We start from the raw sequence: 17,712 nt of genomic DNA, 5'->3' as shown, positions 1-17,712 counted from the left end.
ATCTTTTTTTTTTTTTTAAGATTTATTTATTTATTTGACAGAGAGACCACAAGCAGGCAGAGAGGCAGGCAGAGAGAGAGGAGGAAGCAGGCTCCCTGCTGATCAGAGAGCCCGATGCAGGGCTCGATCCCAGGACTCTGAGATCATGACCTGAGCCGAAGGCAGCGGCTTAACCCACTGAGCCACCCAGGCGCCCCAATAAAATCTTTTTAAAAAAAATAAAGTAAATAATTAAAAGCAAAGTGGCTTAACATGAACTTTCACAAAGCAGGGGCTATCTGCATATGGCTAACTAATTTATGATAAAGGAGACAAGTATTCTATATAATGGGAAAAGGACAGTCTCTTTAATAAATGGCACTGGGAAAACTAGACAGCCACATGCAAAACAATGAGACTGGAGCATTATCTTACACTCAATAAAAAAAATTAACTAAATTAATTAACTAAAAATGGGTTAAACACTTGAATGTAAGACCTAGAACCATAAAACTAAAAAAAAATATGCAATAAGGAGCACCTGGGTGGCTCAGTGGGTTAAAGCCTCTGCCTTCAGCTCAGGTCATGATCCCAGGGTCCTGGGATCGAGCCCCACATCGGGCTCTCTGCTCGGCGGGGAGCCTGCTTCCCCCTCTCTCTCTGCCTGCCTCTCTGCCTACTTGTGATCTCTGTCAAATAAATAAATAAATAAATATCTTTTTTAAAAATATGCAATAAGCTCTTTGACACAGATCTTGGTGATGAGATTTTTTAATGTGATACCCAAGAGCAAAGGCAATAAAAGCAAAAAAAAAAAAAATCATCTATATCAAACTAAAAAGTTCCCACATCACATACATAACCAACAAAATGAAAAGCCAAACTACCAAAAGGGCGAAAATATTTGTAAATTATGTATCTGATAGGGGGTTAATATTTGAAATATGTAAGGAACTCGCACAACTCAATAGCTAAAAAAAACAAAAAACAGTTAAAAAATGGGCAGATCTGAATAGAGATTTTTCCAAAGAAGACATACAGATGGCCAACAAGTACCTGAAAAGATATTCACCATCACAAATCATCAGGGAAATGCAAATTTAAAGATTTTATTTAGGGGCGCCTGGGTGGCTCAGTGGGTTAAAGCCTCTGCCTTCGGCTCAGGTCATGATCTCAGGGTTCTGGGATCGAGCCCCACATCGGACTCTCTGCTCAGCGGGGAGCCTGCTTCCTCCTCTCTCTCACTCTGCCTGCCTCTCTGCCTACTTGTGATCTCTGTCTGTCAAATAAATAAATAAAATCTTTTTAAAAAATGAATTAAAAAAATAAAGATTTTATTTATTTATTTGACAGAGATCACAAGTAGGCAGAGAGGCAGGCAGAGAGCGAGGAAGGGAAACAGGCTCCCCGCTGAGCAGAGATTCCTGATTCAGGACTTGATCCCAGGACCCTGGGATCATGACCTGAGCCAAAGGCAGACACTTAACTGACTGAGCCACCCAGGCACCCTAAGGGAAATGCAAATTTAAACCACAATCAGACATCACCTTATACCTTTCAGAATGGCTCTCATCACAAAGACATGAAATAACAAGTGTTGGTGAAAAAGGGAACCCTTGTACCCTATGGGATATAAACTGGTACAAGCACTAGGTAAAACAGCATGGAGGGGCCTCAAAAAACTAAAAATAGAGGGGTACCTGGTGGCTCAGTCGGAGGCCTTCCTTGTTCAGTGGAAGGCCTGCTTCTCCCTCTCCCACTCCCCCTGCTTGTATTCCCTCTCTCCCTGTCTCTCCCTCTGTCAAATAAATAAATATTTTTTAAAAAATGGAAAACAAAACTGCTGCATGATCCAATAATTCCACTTCTGGGTATACATCTAAAGGAAATCTCTATCTCAAAGAGATCCCTGCACCGCCATATTCACCGCACCATTATTTACAATAGCCAAGACAGGGACACGACCTAAGTGACCAATGAAGAATGAATGAAGAAAGAAATGTGGGGTGTGCATGTGTGTACACACACACACACACACACACACACACACACAGACACACAGAGGAATATTATTCAGTCATAAAAAGAAGGATATCTTACTATTTGCAACAACATGGATAGGCCTTGAGAGCATTATGCTAAGTGAAACAAGTCAAAGACAAATACTGTATGATCTCACTCACATGTGTAATCTAATAATACTACTAAAAAAAAAAAAGCTCATAGAGAGGTGCCTGGGTGGCTCAGTGGGATAAAGCCTCTGCCTTTGACTCAGGTCATGATCCCAGGGTCCTGGGAACGAGCCCCATATAGGGCTCTCTGCTCAGCAGGGAGCCTGCTTCCCCCTCTCTCTCTGCCTCCCTCTCTGCCTGCTTGTGATCTCTATCTCTGTCAAATAAATAAATAAAATCTTAAAAAAAAGAAAAAAGGCTCAGAGATACAGAGAACATATTGGTGATTCCAGAGGTGGGGTAGGAGAGTGGGAGAAATGGGTAAAGGGGGTCAAAAGATACAAACTTCCAGCTATAAAATAAGACCTGAGACACAATGTACAGCATGGTGACTATAGTTAAAATACCATATTGTGGGGCGCCTGGGTGGCTCAGTGGGTTAAGCCTCTGCCTTCGGCTCAGGTCATAATCTCAGGGTCCTGGGATCGAGCCCCGCGTCGGGCTGTCTGCTTGGCGAGGAGCCTGCTTCCCTTCTTCTCTCTCTGCCTGCCTCTCTGCCTACTTGTGATCTCTGTCTGTCAAATAAATAAATAAAATCTTTTTTTTTTTTAAAGATTTTATTTATTTATTTGACAGAGAGAGATCACAAGCAGGCAGAGAGGCAGGCAGAGAGAGAGGAGGAAGCAGGCTCCCTGCTGAGCAGAGAGCCCGACGCGGGGCTCGATCCCAGGACCCTGAGATCATGACCTGAGCCGAAGGCAGCGGCTTAACCCACTGAGCCACCCAGGCGCCCCAATAAATAAAATCTTAAAAAAAAAAAAATCACCCAGAACAGAAAAGTCCAAGACCAGATGACTTCAATGATAAATTAAAAAAAAAATAAAATAAAATAAAATAAAATACCATATTGTATATGTGAAAGCTGCTAAGACAAGAGATCTGAAAAGTCTCATCACAAGGAAAAAAATTTGTAACAATGTAAGGTGATGAATGTTAACTATAACTAGACTTACTGTTTTTCATTTTGAGATTGTATAAATACTGAAATGTTATATATCTGAAACTAATTTAATGTTCTATGTCAATGTTAATTTTTTTTAATAAAAAAAGGAAAAAATACAAGTTAAAATTTAAAAAAAGCTTTTCAATTAATGAATCATGTCCGTTTAATTAATGGTCACAACCTACTGTGCATCCAGCCACCAAGAATGCCGGTTCCCTTGAGCATGGTCAAGGCACCTGTGTGAAGCGGCTCCCTTTGAGCTTCTCAGTGAGACTCATTCCCAGTCTCGGTGATGAGCGAAGACAGCTCCCTGTCTATGATCCACTGCCCACTATGATCCCGTGCGCTCTGCAGTGAAAGGACTCTAAGCCACAAACATGGACGCTCTGCGGCCCAGCACGGGCTCACAGTGTCTTAGTGGCAGGTATCGCCAGACTCACAGAGGCTTCAGGCCTACCTGATAGGCAGCAAAATGAGAAATATTTTCTAACCATTCAGTTATGCTCACTTTGAGCTCTGCTCCTTTGGAGACCCCTCCTTGAATGGCAACTAGAGAAGCTGTACTCCATCAGTTCTAACTACCACATGGAAGGAGAGTAGGGGAGAGCAAGGGCAGATTACTGAAAGCAGGCTCAGTGGACCAGGTGATTTCAGAACTGCCTTGGGAGGGGGGATGCTTTGTCATCTTCTCTGGAAATATATAAACCTTAGGATGCTATCCACTGGGAGGAGAGAAAAAGGCTCAGAGGAAAAAACAAAACTCAGTTCCACAAGGCGTTGTCAAAATTCACCTTATTAGCAAAAGCTGAATTCAAATTTCATGCCATCCATGAATGCAGCTCCTGTTTTTTCAATAACTTTCATACTCACTGCTGGTCCTCTGCTGCCTCTGTTTCCTTCCCACCAACTTATGAGGATTCTCAAGCCTTGGCCATGGGGACAGAGTCGCCCTCCCCTCAACCCAGAAACTTAAGGAAGGAAAACCCAAGAAACACAGGGCAGAGGAACTTACATTTCTAAGGCCTCTTATTGAGTTATTCGATCCTGGGCATGTGGCCCAAGGCCTGCTGCTCTAGCTGGCTTCAGATAATACAAATAGGGATCTTGTAATGTGTGACTTTAAAAAGCACTCTTGAGGGCGCCTGGGTGGCTCAGTGGGTTAAGCCGCTGCCTTCGGCTCGGGTCATGATCTCAGGGTCCTGGGATCGAGTCCCGCATCGGGCTCTCGGCTCTGCGGGGAGCCTGCTTCCTCCTCTCTCTCTCTGCCTGCCTCTCTGCCTACTTGTGATCTCTGTCTGTCAAATAGATAAATAAAATAAAAAAAAAAAAAAAAAAAAAAAAAAGCACTCTTGACCTAGTTCATCACTTCAAGTAGTTACATTTCCAGGAAACTAGAGGACATGGCACAAATTCTCCCATCCAGAAGGTCCCTAATCTTTCCCAACCTTTGCCAGTTCCGGATATATAAGGGAAGAGGTACTGATCTACATATTAAATGCAAGACAAGACACAATTCAGTACATTGCGGTACTTATATATACAAAGATGGAACAAATTAAGGGTCATTAATCACAAGAATTAAACAAACGTATATCTGTTACTTCTCAAACAGCTGGCCTGGATACTAACACATATAAGATGCCTGCTTCTTATAGAGAAAGGCAGATACTACTGCATATAGGTAGACTATCACTGATATCTGCAAATACTACCCTCTTTTATTTATTTATTTATTTATTTATTTATTTATTTATTTAGATAATCTCTATACCCCATGTGGGGCTCAAACTCACAACCTGAGATCAAGAGTTGTATGTCCTTCTGACTGAGCTCACCAGGCGCCCCACAAATACTGCTCTCTTGAAATGCGACTTTACTGGCCCAAAGTGCTGTAGTTAACTGGATGTGGCAATACAGTTGTCTGCCCAACAGCCATTTTCCCCTCTTCCCTACATACAGAATCCTAGAGCATTCCTGACAGTGCCAGCCCCAGGGGATTCATCACAATCCTCTTTGCTGGATACTCTTTCGCAGCCTGCCCTGTAACGTGGGGCGGCTCTGTGTAGCCCCAGCTCTAGTCAATAAGATGTAAGAGGAAGTCAGCTGGGGACCAGAGTATCAACAGAAGAAAGCCCTCACTGCCTTCTTCCTTTACCACTGGGTCACTATTGGAAGGATGTGATGCCTGGAGCTGCAGCTGCCTTTTTTTTTTTTTTTTAAAGATTTTATTTATTTATTTGACAGACGGAGATCACAAGTAGGCAGAGAAGCAGGCAGAGAGAGAGGAGGAAGCAGGCTCCCCGCTGAGCAGAGAGCCCGATGCGGGGTTCCATCCCAGGACCCCGGGATCATGACCTGAGCTGAAGGCAGAGGCTTAACCCACTGAGCCACCCAGGCACCCCAGGAGCTGTCTTCTTTAAGGTCATGAGGTGACTACCATGAGGAAAAGCTGACATGATTAAGGAATACATACTTTATAAATTAGGGTCATGTAGCATACCATACAATAAAATATTATTCAGCCATTTAAAAAAAAAAAAAAAAAGGAAAACTTGCCATTTGCAACAATATGGATGGGCCTCCAGGGTATTATGTGAAATGAAGTAAGTCAGAGAAAGGCAAATACTGCATGACTTCACTTGAATGCAAACACAAACAAAACACTGAACTCACAGATTGTATACTTGAAAGTTGCTGAGAGGTAAGTTTTCATCATAAGAAAAAGATTTTTGGGGGCACCTGGATGGCTCAGTCATTAAGCGTCTGCCTTCAGCTCAGGTCATAGTCCAAGGGTTCTGGGATTGAGCCCCGAATCACACTCCCTGCTCAGTGAGAAACCCGCTTCTCCCTCTCCCACTCCGCCTGCTTGTGTTCCCTCTCTCACTGTCTGTCAGATAAATAAAATCCTAAAAAAAAAAAAAAAAAAAAAAAGGAAAAAACTTTTTCTAACTATGTGTGGTGATGGACATTAATTACACTCACCGTGTTATTTACCCCACAATGTACACAAATATAGAATCATTGTTACACACCTGAAACTAATGTTACATGTCAATTATACCTCAATACAAAGAAAAAAAAAGAACTAAAAATCTAAGATTAGGCAAAGAGAGTGATTATATACATAGAACCAAACATAAGAAAGGTACAAAGAATAAAGGGGAGCTAAGGGAAGCCTTGGTGGCTCAGTTGGTTAAGCGTCTGGCTTTGGCTCAGCTCATGATCCCAGGGTCCTGGTCTGCCCAGCTGGGGCCTCGATCAGCTGGGAGCCTGCTTCTCCTTCTGCCTGCCACTCCCCCTGCTTGTGTTCTCTCTCTCTGACAAATAAATATATAAAATCTTTTTTTAAAAAATTTTAAAAAAAGGACAGCTAAGAGAGCAGATGAGGGACCTTGTATCATCTCTGCAAACCTATGTCTACCTAACACCTCCCGTCCACTCTACTCCTTAAAATTATTTTTACACAAAGCTCACTCTGGCCTCCTCTGAAATCTGGCTCACCTCCCAAGAGACCTCATTCACCTGGAGCACCCTCAAGGGGAGACTGCTCCTTTCCGCGAACCCCATATTCTTCTTTTTTTTAAAAATTTATTTATTTGACAGAGATCACAAGTAGGCAGAGAGGCAGGCAGAGAGAGAGGAGGAAGCAGGCTCCCTGCAAAACAGAGAGCCCGGTACGGGGCTCGATCCCAGGACCCTGGGATCATGACCTGAGCCGAAGGCAGAGGCTTTAACCCACTGAGCCACCCAGGCGCCCCAAACCCCATATTCTTATACTGGGAAGTGAGGTCCACATTCTCCTTGGACCCCAATGCTGTTTCCCCACTGTTATTCTCAGAGCAGTAAAAATCTCAGCTCCTCTGGAGTTGATGCCAATCTGATACACTGTCTCTACCTTTTCTCATCTCTGTCATTCACAGAAACTCAATATTTACTGAAGGGTATGGCACTCTGAATACTGCTGTCACCGTGGCGTCTGCAAGGTATTAACGTGGGCTATTCAGTAATTAACATCATAGTTCCTCATTGTGGTGGACAATGTAGGTTTCCTCCCCAGTGTCCCTTCTACTCTTCCCCATTTGGATGGACTCCAGTCCACGTCCAATGGCAGACAGACCCTGACTGGCCTATCAGAGTAACATCTCCTTGTCACAGGGGCGGGCAAAACCCCAAGTCTAAGCCAAACAGGGCATGTTATTTCCCTAGTCATGCTGATTAATTCAAAGACTGTCGGACATTTTTCTTAGTCAGTCTACTCAAAATGAAGTTCAGGAACTGATTCCAATGGTGAAGAAAAGCTCACGCTGCTGTGCCTGGTTGGCTCAGTCAGTAGAGCAAGAAACTCCTGATCTCAGGGTCATGAGTTCAACCCCCATGTTGGTGTAAAGCTTATTTAAATAAATAAATAAATAAATAAATAAATAAATAAATATTTCCAAAATAAAAAAGAAAAGAAAAGCTCCCTCTCTTCCTCCTGTGATATAAGGATGTGATACCCATGCAGCTAAGCAGGTATGGCTTCAGGAGGGAATCAAGTACGAAGTCAACACAGGAAGGACAGTGGTAAAAAAAGTTAGAAAGTCCCTTTGTGATGTCATGAAAGTTCTGGATAAAAATTAACTTGAACCCCACCCTACCTCTTGACTTTTCAATTACATAAGTCAATAAACCCTCTTTATTGGTTAGCCAGTTTTATTTATTTTATTTTTTAAGATTTTACTTATTTATTTGAAAGAGAGAGAGCGCACGAGCATGCACAAGTAGACAGAGTGGCAGTCAGAGAGAGAAGCAGGCTTCCCACGGAGCAAGGAGCCTGATGTGGGACTCGATCCCAGGACCCTAGGATCATGACCTGAGCCAAAGGCAGCAGCTTAACCAACTGAGCCACCCAGGTGTCCCAAGGTTAGCCAGTTTTAGTCAGGTATTTACTACTTTCAACTGAAAAAGCCCTATGGAACATTCTCCTCAGAGCCAATAAACTTCACGTCCCTACCCTTTCAACCATTCACTCTCATGGCCACTCAACCTAGTTCCTATCTTCCTCTATATCCTTTAAATATAGGATATATATTCAAATGCACTATTTTCTCCAACTAAACTCTGAGAGCTCCAACCATCTTGCTTCTTCATCCTCGAGACCCAAGCCTGTTAGTGACTTTCTATATACTCTCAATCAAATAGGCCACTTTTTTTTTTTTTTAAAGTAAGCTCTACACCCAATGTGGAGCTTGAACTCATGACCCTGAGATTAAGGATCACATGCTTTATCCTCTGAACCAGCCAGATGGCCCTAATAGGCCACTTTTATACTCATTCCTCTATGTGGCCTAAACCACAAACCCTCTTTGACTCAGATTCTCAATCGCTTCCATGTTCATCCATCATCCCTACTCCACAAAACTCCAACCCATTACCATTTCCAGCTGCCGCTCTGTTCTAGCTCAATCATCCAACCAGCTGAGTACTGCTGGAAGAGGAAATCACTACCTCGTGGACTGGCATCATTCCAAACTCATGATCTTCCATGACAACCACCCTCCATGCTACTCAGCAAGTTCATTTAGGGAGCACAGAGAAGGCAACTCAGTAAATGTCAAATGAGTATTTGTGAATGGGTCCCCAGTAAGCCATCTCCCACTTTTCATAGCACCTGTTTCAAACCTTCACCACTTTCTCAAGCCACCTCCTCCTCCTTCCTCTTTTAGCAAATCAATCACCTCGTGTTCTACTATAGAGTAAAAATACCTAGGAACTCTATCTCCTGAATCCCTAATCTATTTCCTAATTAACTTACTAGTGTCAGTGTCCATCCTTGACCCTTCCCTTTTATCCAGAGAGCCATTCATTCTCCAGATATTTGACTGCCCAGTACATGCCAGGCACCGTACTCTGCTTGGCCCCAGAAAGAGTGTGTGTTAGTAGGGATAGGGGACAGAGACAGAAAAGACAGTGGCAACAACCTGAAAAAAAGGAACATGATCCCTTTGAAGATCTGAAAGCTAGTAGATGTGGCTGGTATAGAGGTGTGGCTGGTACAAGCAAGCAGCGTTTGAAACTGCCAGGTTTTGTGGCCCAACTAAAGATTCAGTCTTTATCAAAACACATGGAAGGATTTTAGGTAGGGAGATGACATAATCAAATGCACATTTCAAAAAGATCGCTCCTCTTATTTTTTTTTTTTTTTTTGGTCAGAGAGAGAGGGAGAGAGAGCAAGCACAGGCAGAGGCAGAGGGAGAAGCAGGCTCCCCGCCAAGCAAGGAGCCCGATGTGGGACTCGATCCCAGGATGCTGGGATCATGACCTGAGCCGAAGGCAGCTGCTTAACCAACTGAGCCACCCAGGCGTCCCAAGATTGCTCCTCTTATTAAAGCTGTAGTTACCTATGTTAGTTTGTTCTCTGTCCTTTCTGTAGCTAAAAATATCAATAGATTTCCAGACCTAACACAGACCTAGAGTCAGAATCTCTGCGGGCTGAGCCTGGAAGTCTGTCTGTTTATAAAGTTCCCGGGAGATTCTAAAGAACAGCTAAGTCTTGGGGCGCCTGGGTGGCTCAGTGGGTTAAAGCCTCTGCCTTTGGCTTGGGTCATGGTTCCAGGGTCCTGGGATCAAGCCCCGCATCGGGCTCTGCTCAGCAGGGAGCCTGCTTTCTCCTTCTCTCTGCCTGCCTCTCTGCCTGCTTGTGATCTCTATCTGTCAAATAAATAAATAAAATCTTAAAAAAAAAAAAAAAAGAACAGCTAGGTCTGAGAACCACTATTTTAGAGCAGTAAAAAAAAAAAAAAATGAAACTAGCATACTTACATATATTTCTTTTTTCTGCTTATATCTTGCATATAGTGTGGGCTTATTAAAAATGGGACTTGGGGAGCATCTGGGTTGCTCAGTTGTTTAAGCATCTGTCTTCTGCTCAGGTCAGCTCAGGTCATGATCCCAGGGTCTGGGATTGAGTCCCACATCCGGCTACCTGCTCAAGGGAAGTCTGCTTCTCCCTCTGCTCCTCCCCTCTCCTTGTGCTCTCTCTCATTCAAATAAATAAATAAAATCTTTTAAAAAATGGGACTGAGGAAAGACTTTAAAAACTACCCATGTATCATAAAACATCCTTATTATCCTCCTCCTTCTTTCTGTTATGGGTTATTACCATGAATACCATTTCCTGGTCAAAATGCCAAAGGACTGAGGATATGATTCCTAACAAATTCTCTATTTACTTAGGAAATAGTGTTCTCTCTTCCTAAACTATTATACATCTTAACACGTTAGCTAGTGTTTAAAGAGCTAGTTAAGCTATATAGGGTGAACCCACAATTAATCAAGTAACTGAAGATCTATAGTGCTGTGTAATTCCAAGAGTTGTTCTATTAGTTTTTTTGTTTGTTTGTTTTTAAGAGGGAGAAAATGCATGCACACAATGCCGGGGAGAGAGGCAGAGGGAGAAAGAACGTTAAGCAGGCCCTGTGCCCAGAATATAGTCCACATGAGGCTCCATCTCACAACCCTGAAATCTTAACGAGAGTCGCAATCAAGTCAGATGCTCAACGGATGCTCAACCGACTGAGTCACCTAGGCGACCCTGTGCTCTTAGGTTTTGTTTTTTTTTTTTTAAGATTTTATTTATTTATTCGACAGAGAGAGTGAGAGAGCACAAGCAGAGGGAACAGTGGGGAGAGAGAGGGAGAAGCAGACTCCCCGCTGAGCAAAGAGCCAGATGCAGGGCTCAATCCCAGGACCCTGGGATCATGACCTAAAAGCAGAAGGCAGACACCTATCTGAGCCACCCAGGCACCCCTCTCTTAGGTTTTTAATGTGTATTTTTCTTTTACTTTTAAAGATGTGCCCTTTCTAATTATTCTATGTTGAGACTAATATTAGAATAAATATGCAATCCCTAAAAACTTACAAGTCAAATGCTATGTGTGGAGAGAGGAGAGAGAGGCATTTGTCACAGAAAATCCAAAATCCACATGTGTTGAAGAAATCACCTATGCCTGGTTAAGATCATGTTCAGTATAGTTTGCATTATTTATGATTAAAAAAAAGGAACAGTATGAGAAATGAAGGACATTCTCCAATCTGTTTGCCAAGAGTCTTCATGTTTTCTCTTTGCACTACTTCTTTATAAAGCAGAAAAAAATGCTAGGAAGTCAGATGATGCCATAACAGCTTCTACTTGACAAAGTGCCAAAAGAGGGCTAAAGCTAGACCAAGGGGAAGAGGGAAAAAGAATAATCAGATAAACCACATTTTCCAAATGAACTACTGCTAACATGATGAAAGACACAAAAAGGCATTTGTGATACAGCTCTTCCCCAGCTTCCTAACCAAACAATTATGAGAACATATTTCTTCTTGCTCCATTTCTTCAGGTCCAGTGATCGTTTATGGGTAGAAAATGGGGGAAAAACCAGCAACTTCATATGTTGGGAAGAGTAAAGGAAATTTATTTCACACTTATTCACTACTTACTCTGTGCCAGGCCCCATTCTATTTTACAAATATTAACAGATCTCCTCCTCCCAACAGCCTTATGAGCTAGCTACTACTATCCTTATTTTACAGATGGGGGAACTGAGGCACACAGAGGTAACTAAACTTGTTGGTTACCAGCAAATACCTGGTAGAACCTGGGTTCCAATCTAAACAGAGTGGTGTGAGCCCTTCTCTTTGGCTCCCCCTTTGCTGCCTGAGATAATTTAGCCCCTGGAGTGGTAAGGGCTCGGTGGAGGCTTCAGGGGATAGTTGCTAAGATTTCTACTCTTCCGAGCAGCTTGCCCCAACCAGCAAACATCACTTACTGCCCATCAAGTTTATTTATGCTTCACCCTCCCGAGCTCGCACGGGGTTTCTACTCCGAACCTCCGCCTGAACACCCGCCCAGGTAGCCCCAGCCTCAGCACCAGGGGCGCGGCATTTACTAACGCAGGGCCTGACCAGTTGGTTCCCTCCCAGCACAGGGCGGGGAACCTCAGATAATGGTTTGGGGAATGAGATGTCCAAGGCTAGCGGAGATGTCACAGACTGAAAGGGCTGGAGTGCCGAGCCTCCATTCCAGGCGGACCCGTGAAGTCCCGACCGCGGTAAGAAGAAACTTCAACCTGGGAGAAACTGGGGTAGGGAATCAAGCTTAATCCCAAATCTTAACATTGATTTTCAACTACTAGCTCATTTAAATAAAAGGAGAGAGGAAAAAGAAACACTTTGGAGTTATTGTTCCAAGTCACATAACAACTCAGTGACCTCTGCTCTCTTCTACCAAACCGCGAGAGTAAGCTAAGCCGGGGCGCTGAGTGCACCCCACTACGCCTTCCACCCGGCCTTTGGCCCTCCCCCTGGTCCGGCGTTCTCCCACAAGCCGATTCGGAGAAAATATCCCAGTCCGCACTAAACGGGGAACTCACGGCTGGGCAAGGGAGATATCCTGGGGGCTCCCCGCACGCTTTTAGGGTCAGGGGAGGGGACTATAAATTGAGCATTGCCTTTTAGTTCCGGGACAAGAAGTGCGCCAAAACTTCCTGAGTCACCAACCGCCGCCACCTGCCGGAAGCCACCGCCTGGGCGTCCTCCTCCTGCTAAACAGCTGCGTCTCCCGTGAGCCCGCGGGAACTCGAGGACTACGACTCCCGGCATGCTCCGAGGCCTCTGGAGTTAACCCTTAGGGGCCCGCAGCCTCCTCCCAGCGCCCCGCCTCCACCCTTACCTGGACCCCGCAGGGTGAGTTTTGGGGAGCTGGGGAGGGACTCTTTCCTTTATTTAAGCTTGATTTAAGGTGTGCGTGCGTGCGTGTGCGTGGGTGTGTGCGTGTGTGTGTGAGATGTATTCTGGGAGGGTGGAATGATTCTGATTTTTCTAAAATGGGACAATGTTCAGTAATAAGATTCAGACGCATTTTTGCAAGTGGAAGGCAGATCATCCACTCTGAACCCCAGGGTCTAAGGGGAATCACTACTATCGTCCTCAGAATGCTGCTTAAATCCTTTCCTTCCTTTTCCCTAGAACAAAAGTAGCCAGCAACCTCCCCCCTCTCCCAACCACCTCAGACTTAGACCCAACCCTGGCGCCCCCCTGCAAGGTTTGGGACTTGGGGCCAGTGTCAGAGTTTTTATTATTCTCTGGTTGAGGGGTAAGTACCCGTGGAGCCCATTGGACCTCCCACATCCTTTTGGATTAGAGATTTTAGGATTTAGGCCCTTTGCCTCTCAGGGCCTCCTGCCCCTCCCCTCAGGTGCCACCATAGAGTGAGTCCCTGCAAATTCAGCTGCATATTCAGCAGGCACCCTACCTTTGTCTGACCTGAATGACCATGGGCTTGTGGAAAAGGGTTCCTTCCTTGGGAGTATGGGTGGTGGGCAGTAAATCTGATCCTTGCCCCCACCCTTACCCTTAATACAATACTGGGAACAGGAGACAATGGGGGTGTCACACTCCTCTTTCTGTTACTATTCTTTATCTATATTGTGCACAATTCCAGTTCTGGGCTGGGAGGGAAGGCAGCAGGGACTGTAAATTTTGGGGATTATTAGTCTATGGGGTCAACTACCCCTGTTCCTCAACCTTGGTCAGAGGGGAGTGGAGGAGCTGCTTGTTCTTTTCACCTTTCACTGCTCCCAGACCCCACTTTTTTTTTTTTTTTAAGATTTTATTTTAAGTAGTCTGCACACGCAATGTGGGGCCTGAACCTACAACTCTGAGAGATAGGAGTCATATGTTCTACTGACTGAGCTAAGCAGGTGCCCTTCCCAGACTCCACTTTAACAATCCCTTAGGGGCGCCTGGGTGGTTCAGTGGGTTAAAGCCTCTGCCTTCGTCAGGTCGTGATCCCAGGGTCCTGGGATCGAGCCCCGCATCAGGCTCTCTGCTTGGCAGGGAGCCTGCTTTCCTTTCTCTCTCTCTCTCTGCCTGCCTCTCTGCCTACCTGTGATCTCTGTCTGTCAGATAAATAAAATGAAAATTTTTTTAATAAAATAAAAAAAACAATCCCAGTTCACAAGGCCCCGCTCCCTGCCTCAGCCTTCAAGAATCTAAAGCTGCTAGAAAAAAGGTCTACTCTGTGTCAGGGGGTTGAGGCCTGGAATGCCTGCATCCTCTTCTTTGCCTCACTCCTATGTCAGTGTCTGTCACTGGCAAACATCCTATCCTTACCCTGGAGGTTAACTCCCTCATTCTGGGCCATCTCTGGCTTCCTTCCCCTGCCCCCAAAGGGGCCATTGTTCTGGCCAGCATTTGGGGCCAAGTGAACAGAAGCGAGAAGACCTTGGGACAGGAGTCCTGAACCATAGGAGTCCAGGGCAGGCCAGCATATCTCTCCTCTATCTCACCCTCCCCACCGCCAACTGGCTCCCTGCCCCTGCCCCCGCCCCTTGACATCCCAGACTCCCTGGCTATTTAAACAGAGATGGGTGCCCCCATCGGCACACTGTCCTTTGGCCACCGGACATCATGCCTCCCAAGAAGGATTTTCCTATGAAGAAACCGGCAGGACCCTCTATTGCCAAACCTGCTGCCAAACCCGCAGTTGGGGCCCCTCCAGCCAAGACCAAGGCTGAGCCAGCTCCAGCTGCCCCTCCAGCCCCTCAGAAAACCCAGGAGCCCCCCATCGACCTCTCCAAAGTGGTGGTGAGTTCCGGGAAAGTGAAGAATTTGGAAGGGATGATACAGGGTGGGAAACAGCCTAGGAGATGAGGGGGTATCTAGAAAACAGGGAATCAGTGAGAACCAGCAGATATTAGAGATTACTCTTAGTCCCCCCCCGCCCCCTGCCATTTCAAAGCATCCAGGCTTATGACTCTGCTGTTCTTTTTTGTTCTCTCCCTCTAACCTATAACATGTGTGTGGATATGTACACACATTCTCACTGACCCCCCTGCCAGAGGCAGGGACCCATGAGATGGGGAACATCTGGGTTCTGAGGACGGTTTCAAGGTGAAGAGAGGGAGCTTGTGCCTGTGCCTGGCTGACTGTTCAATTCTAAAAGCCACAGCTCCGAACCCCAGGAGGGAAGGCTGAAGAGGACAGACTTGTTAGACAATCACAGCTGGGGGCCAGGGGTAAATTTAGCCTTTGTTCAGCCCCCAGTTATGTGAGGGATGCAGAGCTCAGGGCACTGGAGGGAGGGAAACAGGTGGCATGGGATTAACCCTGTTCCCAGGAAACCCTCCCCCCCATAATTCCTCCTCTTGGGATTCTCCCAAGGTCCAGAGCTGGGAATGGGACTGAGGTGGCTGGGCCCCCAGCCTGGTCTCGTTGGGCCCCTCCCCAAAAGTGGCTGCCAGTTGGTTGGGAGGAGTGCTGGAGAGAGATTGAATGAGCCCTGTCATCCCTCCTCACCTGCTCTTTTCTTCCACAGATCGAGTTTAACAAGGACCAGCTGGAGGGTGAGGAGAAGCTGGTCCCTCCTCTGTCTAGTCCCAAGCCCCTGGTCAGATCCTCTTTCTCTTCCCCTGACTCCGGTCCCAACCTTGAAAACTTCCACACTAGTGGTTTTGGGGTTCCCTATTCTGCCCAGCTCTAGCACATAGTTTCTGAATCTCCTTTCTGTTGGGGGGGGGGGTGGCGATGGGAACCCCTGGTCCCAATACTGACCTTTGCTTATACTTCAGAGTTCAAGGAGGCTTTTGAGCTGTTTGACCGAGTAGGGGATGGCAAGATCCTGTACAGTCAGTGTGGGGATGTGATGAGGGCCCTGGGCCAGAACCCCACCAACGCCGAGGTGCTCAAGGTCCTGGGGAACCCCAAGAGTGATGGTGAGGGGGTTGCCTGGAACAATGCGGGTTTTCAGTGTGGTGGTGGAACCGAGGAATGTTGGCAAGGTGACAGAGGATGCTGGGGTGGGTTTCAGGACTTCAAAAACTATCAAACGCGGCTAGAAAAACAAACTGAATGTTGAACAGGATGAAGGCCTATGTGGTAGGGATGGGAGCTGGGTCCAAGGTGACACTGCACTGACCTCTCCCTCCTCTTTCCAACCACTAGAGCTGAAGTCCCGGCGTGTGGACTTCGAGACTTTCCTGCCCATGCTCCAGGCCGTAGCCAAAAACCGGGACCAAGGCACATATGAGGACTACCTGGAAGGGCTTCGGGTGTTTGACAAAGAGGGGAATGGCAAAGTCATGGGAGCAGAGCTCAGACATGTCCTTACCACCCTGGGTGAGGCAGGGACCAGAACTCCTGTGGGTTGGAGAGGAGAGGGTGGACCAAGAAGGTTAGCCAAGTAGGCAGAGCCAAGAAGGATTATCGGCCTATAGGTCATGGGCAAGAGACTGAGAAGGTCAGAGCCATGGGGCAGAATCCGAAGGGCTTCTTCCTGCAGGAGGTAAAGTGAGGGTAGATGCAGATGCCTCCCAAAGGACAGAGGAAAGAGGATGAGGTGGAAAACCTGATTTTCTGTTGTGGAAGAGATGCTTGTGCTCTGTGATCTGGTAGCCCCTAAACCCTCTTGGAATTCACTTTCCCTCTGTGAAAGCTTTCACCAGGTGCTAGTGCAGGTGAAATGATAAGCAAGATCCAGGGACAGCTTCTAGCTGTTACCATTATAAGGAGGGGATTCCTGGGACACCTGGGTGGCTCAGTTGGTTGGGCAGCTGCCTTCGGCTCGGGTCATGATCCTGGCGTCCTGGGATCGAGTCCCACATCGGGCTCTCTGCTCATCAGGGAGCCTGCTTCTCCCTCTGCCTCTGCCTGCCATTCTGTCTGCCTGTGCTCGCTCTCTCTCCCTCTCTCTCTCTGACAAATAAATAAAATCTTTAAAAAAAAAAAAAAAAGAAAGGAGGGGATTCCTTTGGGGTTCTGTTGCCATGAGCAAGTTTCCAAGGGTGGGAGAAGAGAAGGTACCACCTAGAAGAGAGAGGCCTGGTTGGTGAGGGAGGGAGGGCAGGGACTAAAATGCTATGTCTGGGGCTCAGGAGAGAAGATGACTGAAGAGGAGGTGGAGACTGTTCTGGCAGGACATGAGGACAGCAATGGCTGCATCAACTATGAAGGTGAGGGTCCAGCAGAGCAGAAGGGACAGGGAAGGAGGGGAGGCAGAAGGCTCGCGGTCTGTGGATGGGGACACCCGAGACCTAGATTGTTAAAATCAGATGGATTATCCAAGGGCCTGCTTCTGAACCCCTCTTGCCTCCTCTCTGCAGCCTTCCTGAAGCACATCCTAAGCGTCTGAGCTCCTACAGGTAGGGCTTCTCCCGCCCCACTCCCCGAGAGGCAAGTTTCCTTTCCTTTCCTCAGCCAGGGCAGGAAAGCAGGGAAGTGCGTTTTCATGTCCTGCTGCGCGCGAGCGACCGGCCTTAGCAACTTGCATGTTTTTCCACAGATGCGGTGGGGGTCGGACACCAACCCCCCACCCCCGCGCCTCTCCGGCCGGCGGAAACACGTTCCTGCCACTAGGAGGCCACCTATTGTTTCCAAATAAAGAGACTATTCCTCACTAGGCGTCCGACTGTTGCTTTCTTCCGAGGTGGGGGAGGGAGGAAGGGAGGGGGCAGTGACCGATATCCAATCCGATATCCTCTGATCTCCCTGCACCGAGTAGCGAGCTCTCTGCGCCCCGCTCGATCCGTTTCTGCG

At 46.5% G+C, this 17,712-nt stretch overlaps 1 protein-coding gene across 2 annotated transcripts; it reads left to right on the top strand.

Annotated features, from left to right (window-relative positions):
* The first annotated feature begins 12,710 nt into the window (after window positions 1–12,710).
* Window positions 12,711–17,572, top strand: MYL6B (myosin light chain 6B). 2 transcript variants are annotated; one of them, XM_047739749.1, is made up of 8 exons: window positions 12,711–12,864; window positions 14,544–14,766; window positions 15,497–15,524; window positions 15,750–15,893; window positions 16,123–16,296; window positions 17,052–17,129; window positions 17,280–17,318; window positions 17,459–17,572. In XM_047739749.1, the coding sequence occupies exons 2-7, from the start codon at window positions 14,590–14,592 to the stop codon at window positions 17,306–17,308; spliced, it is 630 nt and encodes a 209-aa protein (XP_047595705.1). In that variant the 5' UTR covers window positions 12,711–12,864; window positions 14,544–14,589; the 3' UTR covers window positions 17,309–17,318; window positions 17,459–17,572. The 2 variants fall into 2 exon arrangements, with proteins under 2 accessions (XP_047595705.1, XP_047595707.1); XM_047739751.1 differs by having other exon boundaries at window positions 17,280–17,349.
* Window positions 17,573–17,712: the final 140 nt, after the last annotated feature.

This window comes from Lutra lutra, chromosome 8 (genome assembly GCF_902655055.1).
Source record: "Lutra lutra chromosome 8, mLutLut1.2, whole genome shotgun sequence".
Classification (NCBI taxonomy): domain Eukaryota; kingdom Metazoa; phylum Chordata; class Mammalia; order Carnivora; family Mustelidae; genus Lutra; species Lutra lutra.
This window is presented reverse-complemented; position numbering and strand designations above follow the sequence as displayed.